This window comes from Arachis ipaensis, chromosome B06 (genome assembly GCF_000816755.2).
Source record: "Arachis ipaensis cultivar K30076 chromosome B06, Araip1.1, whole genome shotgun sequence".
NCBI classification, from domain to species: Eukaryota; Viridiplantae; Streptophyta; class Magnoliopsida; order Fabales; family Fabaceae; genus Arachis; species Arachis ipaensis.
Genome location: NC_029790.2, coordinates 119,101,021 through 119,119,894, shown reverse-complemented (window position 1 = coordinate 119,119,894; position 18,874 = coordinate 119,101,021). Strand labels below are relative to the sequence as shown.

At 36.9% G+C, this 18,874-nt stretch overlaps 1 protein-coding gene and 2 long non-coding RNA genes across 3 annotated transcripts; 1 reads left to right on the top strand and 2 right to left on the bottom strand.

The window, feature by feature from the left end:
* LOC107648394 (scarecrow-like protein 23) lies at nt 320-2,976 on the top strand. The gene is made up of 2 exons (XM_016352275.2): nt 320-1,414; nt 1,642-2,976. The coding sequence occupies exons 1-2, from the start codon at nt 527-529 to the stop codon at nt 2,758-2,760; spliced, it is 2,007 nt and encodes a 668-aa protein (XP_016207761.1). The 5' UTR covers nt 320-526; the 3' UTR covers nt 2,761-2,976.
* LOC110264143 lies at nt 11,541-13,090 on the bottom strand. Its single transcript, XR_002349874.1, has 3 exons — nt 12,857-13,090; nt 12,447-12,773; nt 11,541-11,591 (listed from the first exon to the last, which is right to left on the bottom strand). It is a non-coding gene; the product is annotated as an uncharacterized LOC110264143 (long non-coding RNA).
* On the bottom strand, nt 17,340-18,470 carry LOC110264142. Its single transcript, XR_002349873.1, has 3 exons — nt 18,453-18,470; nt 18,226-18,372; nt 17,340-17,368 (listed from the first exon to the last, which is right to left on the bottom strand). It is a non-coding gene; the product is annotated as an uncharacterized LOC110264142 (long non-coding RNA).

Genomic DNA, 18,874 nt, shown 5'->3' with positions numbered 1-18,874 from the left:
TAGTTCCCTATGTGAGTAACCTTGTAAAAAGGTGGGCCGGCCCATAGAAAGTAGACCCTCCCAAATGTTTGTCCTTTATTGCCACCTCAACTATTCCAAAGCCTTTTGGCTATAACAGTTAAAACAGGTTAGCAAAATGACAAGAATGAAGCCTCAAAAGAACCAGCTAGCATTATTGTGCCAAGACATGAAATGGAGCTTTATTCAAAAACAAACCTCCAATCACAAAAGGATTTGGAATTAGGTTTTGTCTCTTGTGTTCCCACTCCACTGCCTTTCATGCAAAATCTGTAATACTAAGTAGCTGACAAAACTCACCTCAACAATAAGAAGGGAGAAAATAGAGTCTTTGCTCTTTCCATATACCAACCAAACTCCATAGCCCATAGGAATAGCACACTACAGAGATCATCATATCTTAAAACATTCTCCTGTTGAGAACTTTACATTGAAAAAAACCCTAAACCCTAAATCAAAACCACGAAATAACCAAGAAAAAGAGCAAAGGGCAAAGTAGAAGCAAAAAATGATCAATTCACTATGTGGAAGCTCAGTGTCTCTCAAAAGTGAGAATTCAAGCACAAAGCTACAGCCCACTTCTTCAAATGACTCAGTTTTACAATCAAATAAGAAAAACAATGCTACACAATCCTCTGTTGATTTATTAGAACAGAATAATAACAGTACCCTAACACCACCAAGCTTAAACCTTCCAGGACTCAAATTTGACCTTGATGGAGATGTTGAAGTCCAATCACCAGATAGTTCAATGTGGGAATCCTTTTTCTCTGATCAGTTAGATACTGATTTCATGATGTGTTCCCCAGTGAGGAATGTCCCTTCCCCACAACAAGCCTCAACTTACAATTGCAATTACAATTACGCTCATTCAATGCAAGCACAAAGCTTTTCCGGCTGCTCTCCGCCGCGGTTTTTGGCCCAAATCGGCGCCTATAATAGTAGCGGTGGAGGCGGCGGAGGAAAAGGGAAAGGGCTTAGTCCACTCCACAGGGTGTTCAACTCACCAAACAATCAGTACATGCAGCATGTTGAGAATCTTTCACTGCCTGCAATTGAGGAGTTCTTGGAAGAGTTTCAACAAGGGGAATACTCATCGATAACCGCCGCAAATAACAGCAGCAAAGTTGGTGACGGTTCTGATATTGTTGGAAGTTCTTCTGAATGCTTTGAGTTGGGGAATTTGATTCCTTCGGCGAGTGAAGAGTCGTCGGTGCAAGAGAATGAGATCTACCATCACATGGGTTCCATGGTCAGTGCATCGCTTTCCCAAGCGTTGCAACAAGAACGATATCATGAGAAGCAACAGAAGCAACAAGTACAACAACAACAGCATCCACACTCACATCAACACCATCAAAATTTGATGGTTCCTATTCCACTTGGACTAGAACAGGTAGTAGTATAATAAATTTTTATTCAATTCCTCATCCTTCACCTACAATCTTTAAATTTTCTTAGTTAATTTCACTTAATTCATTGTCAAATTATCTTTATCATACATGTCTACTGGTTTGTATTTAATTCAAGAAAAAAATTAATTATGATCTTTCTAAACATGAAGTTATTATTTTCAATTTTAGTATTGTGGTTGTCCCTTGAATTGTGTGTTATGATGCATAGGAACAAGAGAGTGGGTTGCAACTGGTGCACCTGCTTCTAGCATGTGCAGAGGCAGTGGCCAAAGAGGAATACATGCTGGCAAGGAGGTACCTCCAACACCTCAACAGAGTCGTAACACCCCTTGGCGACTCCATGCAACGCGTCGCTTCATGCTTCACTGAGTCTCTAACCGCAAGGCTAGCCACAACATCCACCTCCAATAATGCCAACCCCACACCTTCCTCCACTTTCCCACACTCAAACTCCATGGAAATCCTCAAGATCTACCAGATCGTCTACCAGGCCTGTCCCTATATCAAATTCGCCCACTTCACTGCCAACCAGGCCATCTTCGAGGCCTTCGAGGGCGAAGAGCGGGTCCACGTCATAGACCTCGACATACTCCAGGGATATCAGTGGCCCGCCTTCATGCAGGCCCTGGCCGCCCGATCTAGTGGTGCTCCATTTCTGCGGATCACCGGGGTCGGGCCTAGCATCGAGTCTGTCAAGGAGACAGGCCGATGCCTCACAGAATTGGCCCACTCGCTACGCATCCCTTTCGAATTCCACCCCGTCGGGGAACAACTGGAGAATCTAAAGCCTCACATGTTCAACCGCCGAGTCGGCGAAGCGCTGGCCGTTAATACCGTTAATCAGCTCCACCGTGTCCCCGGTAACGCCCTCGGCAACTTACTCACCATGATAAGGGACCAAGCACCGAGCATAGTGACTCTAGTCGAGCAAGAAGCTAGCCATAACGGGCCTTATTTTCTTGGGAGGTTCTTGGAGGCATTGCATTATTATTCTGCGATTTTCGATTCCTTGGACGCGACGTTTCCACCGGAATCGGCGCAGAGGGCGAAGGTGGAGCAGTACATCTTCGCGCCGGAGATAAGGAACATCGTGGCGTGCGAGGGGCAAGAAAGGGTGGAGAGGCATGAGAGGCTCGAAAAGTGGAGGAAGATCATGGAAGGGAAAGGGTTCAAAGGGGTTCCACTGAGTCCGAACGCGGTGACTCAGTCGAAGATCTTGCTGGGTCTGTATTCTTGCGATGGATATCGGCTTACTGAGGACAAGGGTTGCTTGCTTCTTGGCTGGCAGGATAGGGCCATAATTGCTGCATCGGCTTGGCGCTGCTAACTTCTAATAAACCAATGCATGTTGCTTTCATATTTCATCTATCTCATCAATACTTTCATATGTACACAACTGCACACACAACATTTTGTCATAGCTGCACGGGATGCCGGAAGAAGGGAAAATAGGTGCCCATATCATATCTATTCATAAATTATATGAGTCAAGATAGTATTTAGATACTTAACATTTTTCCTATAAATAGGTAGATGTTCATCATGATATGGTGGTTTTTGCATGCATGGATGGGTTGAATACTTGAATGTTAAAGAAGAAATGAAAAGTCTTTCTATTCTGTTAGAGGAAAGGAGAATTGTTTAGCTACTGTTTTTTTAATGTTTGACATCTTAAAATTATTATAAAAATTTATTTGAAAGATAATAAACAAATCAGAATAAAATAATTTTATAAATAATAGAGTAATATTAGATAAATATTATAAATAATAAGTCTGTAGTTATTATTAGGGTCGCCGCCAGTCTCATCTTCCACTTCCTCTGCCTCTCCCGCCGTGACGTCAGTTTCGGTAGGGAATTCAACCTCTTTTCCGCTATTACTAACTACCAACTTTTTTCTCTTTTTGTTTCTTGTATATTTTTTTTTAGTGTTTGCTACCGTACGATCATAAATTCATACGTACCGATACGTTTAAAATATAGACAAAACACAATAAGACATGTGGAATTTATTTTTTACGTCAGCATTTAATTTTTTCTTTTTTAAATAAATAGTATATCACTACTTTTACTAAAACACTCTTTTAATTAAATAAAAATAAAAAACATTTATTTATTTAATTTTATAAAAAGACTTAAACATTCTTCCTTTATTTGATTAAACAAAAATATCCTTTTAAATTAATCAAATTTTAGAATTCAATTAATTATAATTTTATAATTTCAAATAATTAAAACAACAAAACAAAAACATATTAAAAAAATAAAAAATTAAAATTATTCTCCTATGTTAAACATATTAAAAAAAACAAAAAATTAAGATTATTCTTAGTCCCAATCGACATCAACAAGCCCTTGATCCAACAACACCCTCATTTTCATTTCCATTGCATCATTCAAAAGCTCCAACCCAAACATTGGAACAACCTTAACTTTCACGAATACCTGTCCATACATGGCGCCACCACCACCATCATCATTGATCCCCCACACCTCGTTCAGAAACTCCAAAACCGCGTTTCAATGCTTGATTCCGCGTCCCACTTGCCACTTTCGCTCCAAAGCGCCACCGTTGGTGTTCCGTACCAAGTGGTAGTTGATGATGAGAAGAAAACTAAGAACTCAGTGGAGGAAATGGTAATGGGTTCGAATTTGAGGTTTCCAGTTATCGCAAAGCCATTATATGCTGATGGAACCATGAAATCTCACGAGCTTTGCTTGGTTTTCGACGCCCAAGGGCTCCGAGAAACGTTGAACAAGAACGCCGGCGGCGGCGCTGCCACCACGGTGGTGCTTCAAGAGTTCGTGAACCATGGTGGCGCTGTGTTCAAGGTTTATGTTGCTGGGGAACATGTAAGGTGCGTTAAGAGAACGTCCTTGCCTAACATACTAAGAACAATTTTGGTTTTTTTATTTTTTTATTATGTTTAACACAGATAAAGAATAATTTTGATTTTTTATTTTTTTAATATGTTTTTGCTTTGTTATTTTAATTATTTGAAATTATAAAATTAAAAATAATTAAATTCTAAAATTTGATTAATTTAAAAAGGTATTTTTGTCTAATCAAATAAAGAAAATATGTTTAAGTCTTTTTATAAAAGTAAATAAATAAATATTTTTTATTTTTATTTAATTAAAAAGGTGTTTTAGTAAAGTGGTAATATACTATTTATTTAAAAAAAAAAATTAAATGCTGACGTGGAAAATAAATTCTACATGTCTTATTGTTATTTGTCTATATTTTAAACGTATCAGTAAGTATGAATTTATCATCGTACCGTAGCAAACACCTTTTTTTTTTTTCACTACTAAATCAGAAAGCAAATGGGATATATGAAATGATCATTTTATACTATCTTGACTCGTGTTCTTATTGATTTTTAATGCTAAAAAGTAAAACTGTGATACTCGTTTTTATTAGTCCACTGTAGCATCGTCATTATATTGTGTTTGATCAGCATATTTTATGTCGAGTTTTGCGAATATATTTTGTTCAAATTAAGAATTAATGTTGTTAATTTCATTGCTTGTTTCAGTTCAATAGAATCATTTTCATGTATCCAAGCAGGAGTACGTATTCCTCATCTGACGTCCCATAAATTTATCCACGTTCTGCTAGAATTTTATTATGCTGCCTCTATGGTTATATCTTTCTTTGTCTTTTTTCGTCAAAGTCTTTTTCATCTTCTTCTACTATCTTCTCTTAATTTCTTTCCTACTTAGTTCTCTAATTTTCGTTTTCTCTCCCAATTCATTCCTCTTTTAATTCTTTCCATTTTCTAATTCACTCAATCCATATATCTTATTTTCGTCTGTAATCATTAAATACCAATTATGATTTTCGCTACACCATGAGCAACAAATCAGAGACTCTCATATAATTAATAGTGATCAGGAGGATGATTTGATCGTTTTAGCTTATGAAGATGTTTCTGAAAGAATTCAAGCCTGTACACGGAAGGAGCTCTCTATGCAATATGGAATAAACCAGAAGGATTTAGAGTAGTCGAAAATCCAGGAATCAGTTTCAATTTTTCTTTGAGAATGACTCTGATGTGACTCAAATTGAGAGGGTTCGCCTTGGTTATTCAAGAGTTTTGTTATTCATGTTCGCAGATGGAAGTAGTCAATAAACATGGAGGATAATCACATCTCTTCTTTTCCTGTATGGGCACAATTGTGGGGATTGCCTGAACAATACAAAACGCTTGAGGTTGTTCGAAAATTGGGTGGGAGACTTGGTCAAATTGAAGATGTTGCTCTATTTGAAGTTAGAGGCAAAGATACATGCATAGTGAAGCCTAAAGTGGAACTGAACAATGATAAAAGAGTGAGGGATACACTGAAATTGCTTGATCCTAATCAGAAAATGCTGGAAATTGGAGTACACTATGAACGTATAGGTGTGTTCTGTACTTATTGTGCAAAATTAGGGCATAAATCTAAGAACTGCCAATTTTTTATTGATGATTCTGCCCAAAACAATATCAAGGAAGATAGAGTTGGTGAATGGCTTAAGGCAGATCAAGTCGGTAGGCGTTTAACTGAAAAGAGAGCTTCCTTCAATCCTAACCAACCTCGAGATGGTTCTATTCCAGCTCAACCGAAGAAAAAATCTCCACCTGCTTGGCTTTTTGATAGTTTCTCAAAAAATGAGTGTGCAAGATGATTAGAAAAAATAAAATAATGAAAATATTGCTGCCAATTCGGATTCTAGAGCAGAAAATGAGGGTGAATAAGAAAACACAGGTACGGCTACTGATATTAATTCTTCTTCTAATGCTTTATTGTAGATATCATATCCCATGAATAATGTCCAACACAATAACAATGTCATATCCAAGCTTAAAAAGGAGAACAAAAAGCCAAACCTGAAACAACTTGCCAGAAAGTCTGTCATAGATTTCAAACGAATGAGTGGAGGTAATGGTACTAAAGATATTTCAAAGAAAATTTGTCTCAATGATATTGTCTCTGATGCTATGACGGTGGAGGGTGCCAGCCTTCAAGTGGCACCCAAAGCAATATGAAACTGCTCTCGTGGAATTGTCGGGGTTTGGGGAGAGCCTGACAATCCACAATCTTAAAGGGATTTGCAAATCCTACTCTCCCGAGGTTGGTTTTATCTGTGAAACAAAAAATCAATCTCGACAAGTTGAAGGAAAACTAAGATCTTGTGGTTTCAAGGAATGGTTTATTGTGGATTCGGATGGATTATCAAGGAATTTGGCAATGGCATGGAGGGATGGTTGCACTGTTCAGATTTTACAGCATGGTAGATTCTTCATTGTGGCATCAGTTCTGATAGCTGGTTCTAATGATCCCTATGGTGTTCTAGTTGTTTATCTCAGTTCAAATGATCAACATAGAATGGCTCAGTTTGCTGAATTAACTTCAGTCACCCAACAGTTCAATGGTAAGGTTGTGTTAATGGGTGAATTTAATGTCATTTCTAATCAATTGGAGAAAGCAGATGGGGGGTGCTAAATCTCCTTCTTCTATTGAAACCTTTAATAGTTTAATTGATGATAATTCCCTGATTAATATTGGTATGGTCGGAAGACCATTCACTTGGTCGAATAGACGAAGGAGTGATGAGTTGATACAGGAAAGACTGGACCGATTCCTGGTAGGAGTTGATTGGCAGCAACTCTATCCCAATGCAACGATTCTTAGACTGTCAGAATTAGGGTCGGATCACTCCCCTCTTCTCTTAGACTCTAATCCGAGAACTGGGAGATCTAGACGCCGATTCAAATTCCAAGAAAGATGGTGTTCCAATGATGAAATAAGGAAGATTGTTAGAGAGGTTTGGCACGAACAGCTTGATGGTTCAGCCATGTATATCCTAGCTCAAAAAATAAAGCGTTGTCAGCATAAGATTGTCAGATGGCAACAAGAACACAGATCTAATTCGAAGGTGGAGATTGATTTACTAAAGTCTGAATTAGAGGAACTTTATTTAGCAGGAATTCATGGAGACGACATCATTTCAGAAATAGAGGACAAACTTGAAAAAGCATTGCAAAATGAGAAATCTTATTGGAAAGATAAGTCTAGAGTCAAATGGCTCAAATTTGGTGATCAGAATACAACTTTCTTCCATCATAAATTTAGAAATCGAAACCGAAGGAATAAAATTTGGCAACTAACTGGCAGTGATGGTGAAGTGGCTACTTCAAATGCTAGTATTGCTTCTGTGGCTGAATATTATTTCAAGGACATCTTTTCCTCTACTTGTCATGAGAATCTTGAACCTCTGTTTACTGATTTTGAACCTAAGGTTACAGCTCACATGAATCGTAGGCTTCAAAGACCAGTGAATATGGAAGCAGTGAAATGTGTAACATTTAGCATTCATCCTCAAAGTGCTCTAGAAGATGATGGTATGATAGCAAAATTTTTTCAAAACTTTTGGAATATACTTAGAGGTGATGTGTTTCGAGCAGTAAAGAGCTTCTTTTCAGGGGGTAGAATTTTGAAGGGTTTTAACCACACTCAGATTTGTCTTATTCCCAAGATTTCTGATGCTAAAGATATGACTCAGGTAAGACCAATAAGCCTATCATCAGTCTTTTACAAGATTATCTCCAAAGTATTTGTACATAGACTTCAGAGTATGATGAATAGATTAATTAGCCCTACGCAGAGTGCTTTTATTAAAGGCAGATTAATCTCTGATAATATCCTAATTGCTCACGAATTTATGCATTATTTGAAGAAAAAAAAGGGGACTCGAAAATGAAATGGCGCTAAAATTAGATATGAGTAAGGCATATGATAGGGTGGAATGGCACTTTCTTTGGTTTATATTGGAGAAGTTTGGTTTTGACTCCCAGTGGATCATGTGGATTCGAGAATTAGTGATAACTGTTTCTTATTTTGTTATTGTGGAAGGACAACCCTATGGTTTCTTCAAACCAAACAGAGGTCATCGACAAGGAGATCCTCTATCTCCCTATCTTTTTCTTTTCTATGCAGAAGGTCTCTCCTTCTTGCTACACAAGGCAGAACAAAACAGATTAATTCAGGGTCTTCAGATACATAGGCGATGTCCCAAGGCCAACCACCTCCTCTTTGTTGATGATTCCATCTTATTCTGTAAGGCTAATCCTGAAGCATGTTCAAATATCCTGCATTTATTGAATTCTTATGAAAGCATCAGTGGCCAGAGGGTAAATCTTAATAAATCTGCTGTATTCTTTAGCCACAACACTCCCTCCACTACTCGTACACTACTGGCTAACTCTATGAATATTAATCATATTTGGGCTCAGGATAAATACCTTGGTTTGCCTTCTACAGTCTTTAAATAAAAAAAGGCTTCTTTTAGTATGATCAAAGAAAAGGTTCGAAAAAGAATCCAAGGGTGGAAGCGCAATCTTCTATCGTCAGGTGGTAGACACGTATTGCTTAAGGCAGTGGGAGAAGTTATTCCTATTTATACATTGTCTTACTTCAAGTTGCCTGATGGTTTAATTTTAGAAATTCACTCTCTACTTTCTCAATTCTGATGGGGACAAAAAGGTTCTGAAAGGCGGATGGCTTGGATTAGCTGGGACACTATGACTCGCCCACAAAGAGAAGGAGGCCTTTGATTTAAAGATCTCAGAATCCAAAATCTGGCATTTTTAGGCAAACAGTTTTGGCGACTCGTAACACAGCCTACTTCCCTATTATCCAAAATCCTAAGAGGTAAATACTTTAGCAATGGTAATGCTATAACGGTAGAAATTGGAGTCTTACCTTCTTGGGGATAGAGGAGCATACTAGCAGGCCGAAAGATTGTTGAAAAAGGGCTTAATTGGGCTGTGGGTACTGGAGAGAATATCCGAACTTTTGAGGATCCTTGGCTGCCTCTTCCGTATCCTTTAATGATTTCTGACATGCCAAATAAACAGACTATTTCTGAGTTGGTTCTGAGAGTTAAAAATCTAATTACTGAAGATGGGTATTGAAATCAGAATCTCATTCTAGAATTATTTCCCCAAGACGTTGCAAACAGGATTTTGTCAGTTAAAATTCAATAGAGTAGCGACAAATTGCAATGGGATTTGAACAAATCCAAGCAATATGATACAGCTTCAGGTTACAGAATTGACTATTTATTTTACCATCCGCCTCTGGAGATTTGCCCTAATTATATGTAGCAGAAAAAGCCGTGGATTGATCTATGGAAGTTGAACTTACCTCACAAAATCAAGCTATTTATCTGGAAAGCTCTCCATGGTCGGCTTCCGGTGCTTGCTCAGATTCATCACTGCATTCCATCTATATCACCAATATGCCCCTGCTGTCATAAAGCAACAGAAACAGTCACTCATTGTTTGATCAATTGCTCTAGAATTAAAGATATATGGTCTCAGAGTTATCTTCGTGACTGTCTTCCCCCTCAGAGTCCTAACGACTTTTGGACATGGTGGACTGCATCAACAGAGATGCTTAACCCATTGAAGAATGCTGACCGTAATCCTCAATTGCTTGCCATCATTTGCTGGAACTGTTGGAAAGCTCGCAACCAGTTGATTTTTGAAGGTTCTACTTCAATGCCGTCTGCCATTCTAGCAAGCTATGTCAAGTTGCTTCGTGAAATCCAAAGAACTCCCAGTTTAGGTCGTCATCTCCATGAGGCAAACTCTTAGTTGCATTCAATTTGATCTATCATTCTTTCTTCTTTAAAATTTTTCTTCGTTTTTCAACCACGCACCGTTGGACGAATACCTTCAATATAGTGTTTTTGAGAAATTCCCACATTTTATTATACTATCCTGCTTTTTGACATATTTATATTTCATTTTTCAATAATTAATAAAATATAACCTACTATCTTTAGAAAAAAAAATCATTTTCATATTATAAATTTTTCTTAAAAGAAAAATAGAATATCAGAGGTTATGTTTACGGTGAGATGGGATCCGGGGCAAGGATACACTCAGTATTTGGGTATGGAAGAAAATTAAAATAAATTGTGAATAATGCGGCTGGAAACTAGGCGAGATTTGTATGTTTAAAGGAAAAAAACTCGCTAAAATTTTATGTAAAATTGATGATAATTATATAATAATTTAATTAAATTTATTAAATTATCTAATAATTGATATGAAAATATATGTATATAAATTTTCACTATATGAGCCTGTTAATTAATTTAGATTGGTTAGATAATGAACTCATTCATTTAGTTAAGTAAGTATTGTGTGCGTAGTAATTCATTAGTTGATGCAAACTCACATATTAGTCATTGTTTTCAAGGAAAATATTATGAGACACCTAAAAATTTTCCGCCAAAAAAGGGGAGATAAGCTAGTTTTTTTTTTTTTTTTGGGGTAATGTTTAAGAAAGACCTGGTTGTGCAAAATGGAGACCAAGAGCAATGACATAATGTAGACTATACAGACAACACCCATTTCTTTTGGGCTACGCATAAGTTAATATTTTTGGAAGGCACGCATTAGTTTTAGATAAGTTATGCATTCTATTCATAACGGGCTCATATGTTACAAAAGCCCATCCTATTTTCTGAGCGCTGGATAACTTAAGTTATAGCTCCTGTAATGTCCAAAAAAAAAAGTTATAGCTCATGTAAAAAATATAGTGATACCCGGAAAATGATTTTGTAACCTTTTTGTTTTGAAGAATGTTATCTAAATTATTTTTTTGAATAATTTTTTTGCACATTTTTCATTTTTAATATTAAAAGTAATTAATAAAAATTTTGTCTTTTATATATCATACAAGAAAAATAAACAAAAGAGATATGCACAAAAAATAATGCAAACGTTGCTTTTGTAACACCCTCACTATCAGAAATCACGTTTCCGGCTATGCTATTCTGATAGCAAGAAGTATTACGACTACTTTACATACTAAATATTAAAATAGGAGCCTGTGACTCGACAGTCGACACTATATCGCTGATTCCTTTGAAAACCGGAAATAAATACTTTATCTTAAGAAAAATACAAGCAGGCATATATTCATATACAAGATTTCTTCCATAATATCTCATAATATAATAAATATATAAAACATACAACTCCTATCCCTCTTACAAACTTGTAATAACAAAGACGAGGAAAAAAAATAATCTAATTAACACAACAACATATAAACCAAACGCAATATAACTCTTCTTAACGCTTCTTCATCCGGTTTCTGAAAAGGTAAAGCTGTAGGGGGTGAGAACCTAACCACACGGTCTCACCACAGAGTTTTAAAGTTGTCATAACAAGATATTCAATAAGAAAACTATTTTCAAGCTCAGTGATTATCAATGCCTTATGAATCTTTTAAAAATCCGAAACCTTTCCTTTCTTATAAGAAAATCTCAATCATTAACCAACCACGCAATCAAACAACACAATCATTAATTCAGTATCAAAGTTCATTCTCAAATGTAGTACACCAGGACAAACACAGGCAAGACAGACAAGGAAAGCACAAGTAGGTAGCAGTTACAACAAATAGTTCAAGTAGCAGTTAAGGACAGTTTAGCAATTAGGCAAACCAAAACAAGTTCAAACCCAAACAAAGCATACAAATGCATATGATGCATGCCTGTCCTATGGCTGATGAGGCTCATCTGTCGGTTATCCAGCCAACCCGACAAGTCTAAATTGTCTTTAGACTGTCCCCCGACGTGCATCCCCAAGAGTCTATGCATAGCTTTTTCTCAAATAATCAATATTGCTCAACGGGGGTAACATTCTTGGGAATTTATATAGTGCCCGGTCACACTTACGTCGTAGAGTCAATAGAGTATCGAGTTTTCAACCTGGTACACGTGGTGGCAAGCCACGGCACTTAATCCAGGGAACCTCGTATCTCAGATATTTCAAACCGGTTTTTATCCACAACCATACACCACTCATGCAATCAAGCACCCAATAATTCAGTCCAACAAACCATCACATCCATAAGACAAATATAATCACAGAAGTAAATCTTTTTGAATCAATATCTATTTATCACAACTCTGTAATGTAAAATAGATTTTAAGAAAAATCCTACCTCGACACGCGAAACCATAATCCAAACGCGTCAACTGAACTCGTTTCTCTCAGCCCAAAATCAACGGCAACTGAAGCCTCTACTCCGCTTGCTTTCCCAAAAGCAAAAACAGCCTCAATCGCTACATGTAAGCTCGGCTATTGATCCTTAACACATCAATATCGCAAAGACTTTAATACACATAACAGGACACTAACGCGGAGGTTTTTCGAAACGTAAATATTTACTATAAAAGAACACAGAGCAGCAACGATTTCAGCACCGGTTGGGCGGCTCCAATGGTGGCGCAGGACAGAAAAACTTGCAGTGACCATGTGATCATATATCCTGACACAGATAATCTCAGCAACCACCCTCACGGTAAAAACTAACTTAATAGACAAAGAAGCTGAAGCAAGCTTAGCGCTTACCACACAGATACAGACTTCAATGTGGGGTTCCAGGCGGCAGCGGTGTTGTCCGGCGACAGAGGCACGGCCAGAAGCTTCTGCAACGCCGGATCTGACATGGATGGCGCCAGCGACATGAGTGGCGACTGTGCGCAGCGGCTGGACGGGCGCGGTCCTCCCTTCCTCGCGGATCTCTCTCCTCTGCTTCACCCATGGACGACGGCAATGCTGACTCCCTTCAGTGATGACGACGGTGCTGACAACTATAGCAACGGCGACAGGCTTCACAGCGGGGACGACGACGGCGACAGGAACCCGCAAAAACGACGACGAACGCGAGGTCAGTGGCTCTCACCCGCAACGGCGGTGACGGCGTCTGGAGGTGGCGGCGCGACGGTAGCTGGGTGTCCTAGTGGCAGTGAGCTTTCCCCCTCCTCGGCGCTCTTTTCCTCCCTCTAGATCTCCCTCTTCTCTCTTCCCTTTCACCCTATTCTTTCTTCTCTGTCTCTGTTTATCCCTCTCTCCCTCAACGTTTTCTTTCTTTTCTTTCCTTTTTTTTTGTTGCTATATGCTGGGTCTGTTTGGAAGGAAGGGAAAGCTGAAAGGGGTAAGACGGCTGAAGGAAAAGGGAAAATTAGGGTTAGAGTGATATTTTGGGGATTTAGAGTTTTGGTAAAAATTAGGTATAGGGATAGTTTGGTAATTTTAATAAAATTGGAGCATAAAGTATTAATATTTGAAAAACTAATTCAATCTCTAAAATTACTTCTATTTAAAGATGTAAGTTTACAGATTTTTTTTAATAGAATGAAAGAGAGATTAATAAAGGTAGGACCCACATTTTGAATAATAATAAAATAATAAATAATAACTATAAAAGGAATTATATTCTCTCTCTATACCATTCCAATATGTACAGTAGAGTGTCCCTTTAAAGAAAAGACGAAACGTTCTCAATATATATACATATAGTTTCAAATACCAGGATTTTCATATAAAAATATGAAGGGTATAAGTATGATGTGAAACAAGGTTACAAGATAGGCTTGATGCACAAAATTATATGTTTCAAACATGTGATGGTAAAACAAGTGCGATAAAAGGTTATAAAACGAGTTAGGATTAAAACAACGTGCTTAACGTTCGCATTTGATCTCACACCAACTTCAGAGATTCAATTATTCAAACTTTAACTTAACTTATTCCCTCCATCCTCAATCGTACTTCATCGAACAACTCATCTGAGGGTTTTCAACCTCGTCAAACACTTTGCAAATCTTAATGGTCACAAACCCAACATCAACAAAATCCTTTCACATGAAATAAGGTTCCACAACTCCCTGCAACGTCGTACATTTATAAATTTCACCTTTTGCGTCCACCAAACGTACCCTAAAGAATTAATGTGTCGTTTACTAAGTCCAATAGGCACACAAGATACCAAAACTAATCTTGAGTATACTCAGAAGGATAACAGACCTTACAAAAGAAAGAAAAGTAATAAGGATCGTGTTTGCGAGAATTTGAAAGAATTGTTGAAATTACAAGTAGACAAGGATAAACAAGTAATGAAAAATGTTGGAAAAAGGATCTACTGATAACTTTAAGGGTAACTCTTGAGTCGAAGAAATTCGATAGGATCAAAAAGATGAAAAACAACATAGTATTTTGAAATGAATTCAAGCTGAATCAAGAAATATGAGGTTTACAGAAGAAGAATATCCAAACCAAAAACAAAGTTTATAGAACTCAAGAGTATAGTTTAAAAATATTTTCAAATGCATTGTTCGTAAAGAATGGAAAACTTAAGGAGAAATTATTTCATGTTCTGAAAGAGAAAATGGGTAACAAACATCCTTCAAAAGATTAATAAAAGCGTAAATGTGGCATTATTTCAATATAAATTCAAGTGGAAATAGATTACACAAACTTTGTAAATGGAAAGACTAATTTGGCTAAGAGCTAAATTGTATTTTCTCTTTTTCAAGCATGTATGAAAACTACAATCTTGTTGGAAGAAAACTTGACATAAAGTTTTACTCATAAAAGAAAAGATGATGCATTACAATCAAACAGGTTTAAATCACATACAGAAATTTTCAGAGTATAAAGTAAAGGAGTGTAGGCTGAATTGAAAGCAATTTTATTAAAACTTTAATAGACGGTTATATCGCCCCGAAACAAGTTCAAATCACATCAAAGAGAGACACTGCTCAAGTAAAGCAATTCAAAGTCAGGGACAACTTTGCATAAGAATAAATCAAAACTTGTTTAAAAAGGTTTAAAACAAAACTCCAATAATATACTTGAAGTCACAACTTTATAAGGATGTTCAATAATATTAAGATGCGCTAAAAAGGAACTCAATAACTTAAAAAGTTGATTCAAAACTTAAATTTCTTCAAAAGAATTCAAAACTTCTTCAAAATGGTTCAAACCACCAACAAATAAGAATGGTCAAAAGTCATGAAGTATGCTGGAAGGAAGAATCAAAATGCAAATAGGAAAGAATTTTAATTTCAAAGAACTCCAATAGAAACCATAGAGGAAAACAGGGCAATTATTTACAAAATTCAAGAGAATCATCAAAAACGTAAATATTACGTCATGTTAAAACAAATTCAAGTCGAACTAGATTATGCAAGATTTGTGAAATGAAAATTAGTTAGGCTAAGGATAAAATTTTTCATCGAAAGCTTTGAAAGACTTTTTAGATAATCAAATAAGAATTTGCATAAAAACATAAGCTAGAAAATCAAGTTGTAATCCTAAGAAAGAATTTTGAATTTAAGAACTTCGATAGGAAGAATCAAGAGGAAGAACGATACTTTTATTTAAACCGGATTTGAGCTGAGGGAAAAAGAAGATTAAAAATCAATGGTAGCTTTTACAAAGAATGGATAATCTAAAGAAGGAATGAATTCATTTTCTCAAAAGAAATACAAAAAGTTTAAATAAGGTATTACATCAAAACATTCGTAGTTAAAATAAAATATGCAAAGTTTGTAAAATAAAATTTAATTGGGCTATGAATAAAATTTTATTTTATTTTGCTTTAATATTTTTTTTCAAGAATCTTGAAAAATACTCGGATGTAAAATCACATAAGAATACGTTTAAAAATTGTGATAAGGTTGAAAATAAATCAAATTGTAGTTAATGAAGGAAATTCAAAGTAGAAATTGTTTTCTATAGAAGAATAGGTGAAGCTTTATAGATAAACAGATTTAAACCATATAAAAAAATTTTAGAATCCACGTAGAAAAGTATATGCTAAATTTAAAAGTAATCTTATCCAAAAATTTGAAGGATGATTGGGAAACACAATTAAGTAAGAAAAAGATCAATTCAAAACTTTTTCAATCCAAAATAAGCTCAGATTACGTCAAGGAGATAAACAGATCACATAGAGAAATTCAAGGTCAGGATTTATGATGCCGAGAATTTAGAAGATAATCAAGAATATGGTAAGTTTAAGGTATACATTAGACATGAAGCAAAAGTATCAATTTACAAAGTGAGCTTAGTTCGAATCATAATTTTCAAGGTTCAAATCGCTCAAGATTTAAAGATCATGCATTATGCCAAAAACAAGTTCAAGATCAGATCAATGAGCACAGGATTCTTGAAGAAGAGTATAATCAATGGTAAAGACAGATGTTTTTAAAATACTCAAACAAATTCTTAAGAATACAATCAAATAAGATTATGGACGAATAATGAAATACGGTCGGAGAATGATCAATTATAGTTCAAGAAAGGAATCCGAGTCAAAGAACTTCAATGAGGATAGTAAACAAAAAAAGAAACGATATGCCAACCTAAGTGACGTAAACAAGAATCATAAATCGAAACCAAGCACGAAAAGCGAACCCTAGCATCCGCGAACCACGTGACTCGCATTACCCATTACTTATCAATTCCTTTTTGCCTATAACAACCTATTAACTTTCCCGTTCATATAAGCCATCAACATTAAGTTGGCCAGACTTAACATCAATAGATATGCAACGGTAAGCTAACAATGTTAATTAATAGGCAGTCATGTGCATAAAATTCTAATTCTCGTTATTCAAACAAGACCTACTACATGACAGACTCTCAGAGTATGCAATTGAAGCATAATCAGTCCATTCCCAAGGCTCTACAGGAAAGACCGCTCTGATACCATAATGTAACACCCTCACTATCAGAAATCACGCTTCCGGCTGCACTACTCTGATAGCAAGAAGTATTACGACTACTTTACATACTAAATATTAAAATAGGAGCCTGTGACTCGACACTATATCGCTGATTCCTTTGAAAACCGAAAATAAATACTTTATCTTAAGAAAAATACAAGCAGGCATAGATCCATATACAAGATTTCTTCCACAATATCTCATAATATAATAAATATATAAAACATATAACTCCTATCCCTCTTACAAACTTGTAATAACAAAGACGAGGGAAAAAATAATCTAATTAACACAACAACATATAAACCAAACGCAGTATAACTCTTCTTAACGCTTCTTCATTCGGTTTCTGAAAAGGTAAAGCTGTAGGGGGGTGAGAACCTAACCACATGGTCTCACCACGGAGTTTCAAAGTTGTCATAAGAAGATATTCAATAAGAAAACTGTTTTCAAGCTCAGTAATTATCAATGCCTTATGAATCTTTTAAAAATCCGAAACCTTTCCTTTCTTATAAGAAAATCTCAATCATTAACCAACCACGCAATCAAACAACACAATCATTAATTCAGCATCAAAGTTCACTCTCAAATGTAGTACACCAGGACAAACACAGGCAAGACAGACAAGGAAAGCACAAGTAGGTAGCAGTTACAGCAAATAGTTCAAGTAGCAGTTAAGGACAGTTTAGCAATTAGGCAAACCAAAACAAGTTCAAACCCAAACAAAGCATATAAATGCATATGATGCATGCCTGTCCTATGGCTGATGAGGCTCATCTGTCGGTTATCCAGCCAACCCGACAAGTCTGAATTGTCCTTAGACTGTCCCCCGACGTGCATCTCCAAGAGTCTATGTATAACTTTTTCTCAAATAATCAATATTGCTCAACGGGGGTAACATTTCCGGAAATTTATATTGTGCCCGGTCACACTTACGTCGTAGGGTCAATAGAGTATCGAGTTTTCAACCTAGTACACGTGGTGGCAAGCCACGGCACTTAATTCAGGGAACCTCGTATCTCAGATATTTCAAACCGGTTTTTATCCACAACCATACACCACTCACGCAATCAAGCACCCAATAATTCAGTCCAACAAACCATCACATCCATAAGACAAATATAATCACAAAAGTAAATCTTTTTGAATCAATATCTATTTATCACAACTCTGTAATGTAAAATAGATTTTAAGAAAAACTCATACCTTGACACGCGAAACCATAATCCAAACGCGTCAACTGAACTCGTTTCTCTCAGCCCAAAATCAGCGGCAACTGAAGCCTCTGCTCCGCTTGCTTTCCCAAAAGCAGAAACAGCCTCAATCGCTACATGTAAGCTCGGCTATTGATCCCTAACACATCAATATCGCAAAGACTTTAATACACATAACAGGACACTAACGCGGAGGTTTTTTGAAACGTAAATATTTACTATAAAAGAACACAAAGAAGCAACGATTTCAGCACCGGTTGGGTGGCTCCAATGGTGGCGCAGGACAGAAAAACTTGCAGTGACCATGTGATCATACATCCTGACACAGATAATCTCAGCAACCACCCACACGGTAAAAACCAACTTAATAGACAATGAAGCTGAAGCAAGCTTAGCGCTTATCACACAGATACAGACTTCAATGGGGGTTCCAGGCGGCAGCGGTGTTGTCCGGCGACAGAGGCACGGCCAGAAGCTTCGGCAACGGCGGATCTGACGGGGATGGCGCCAACGACATGAGCGGCAACTGTGCGCGGCGGCTGGATGGGCGCGGTCCTCCCTTCCTCGCGGATCTCTCTCCTCTGCTTCACCCATGGACGACGGAAATGCTGACTCCCTTCGATGACGACGACGACGCTGAC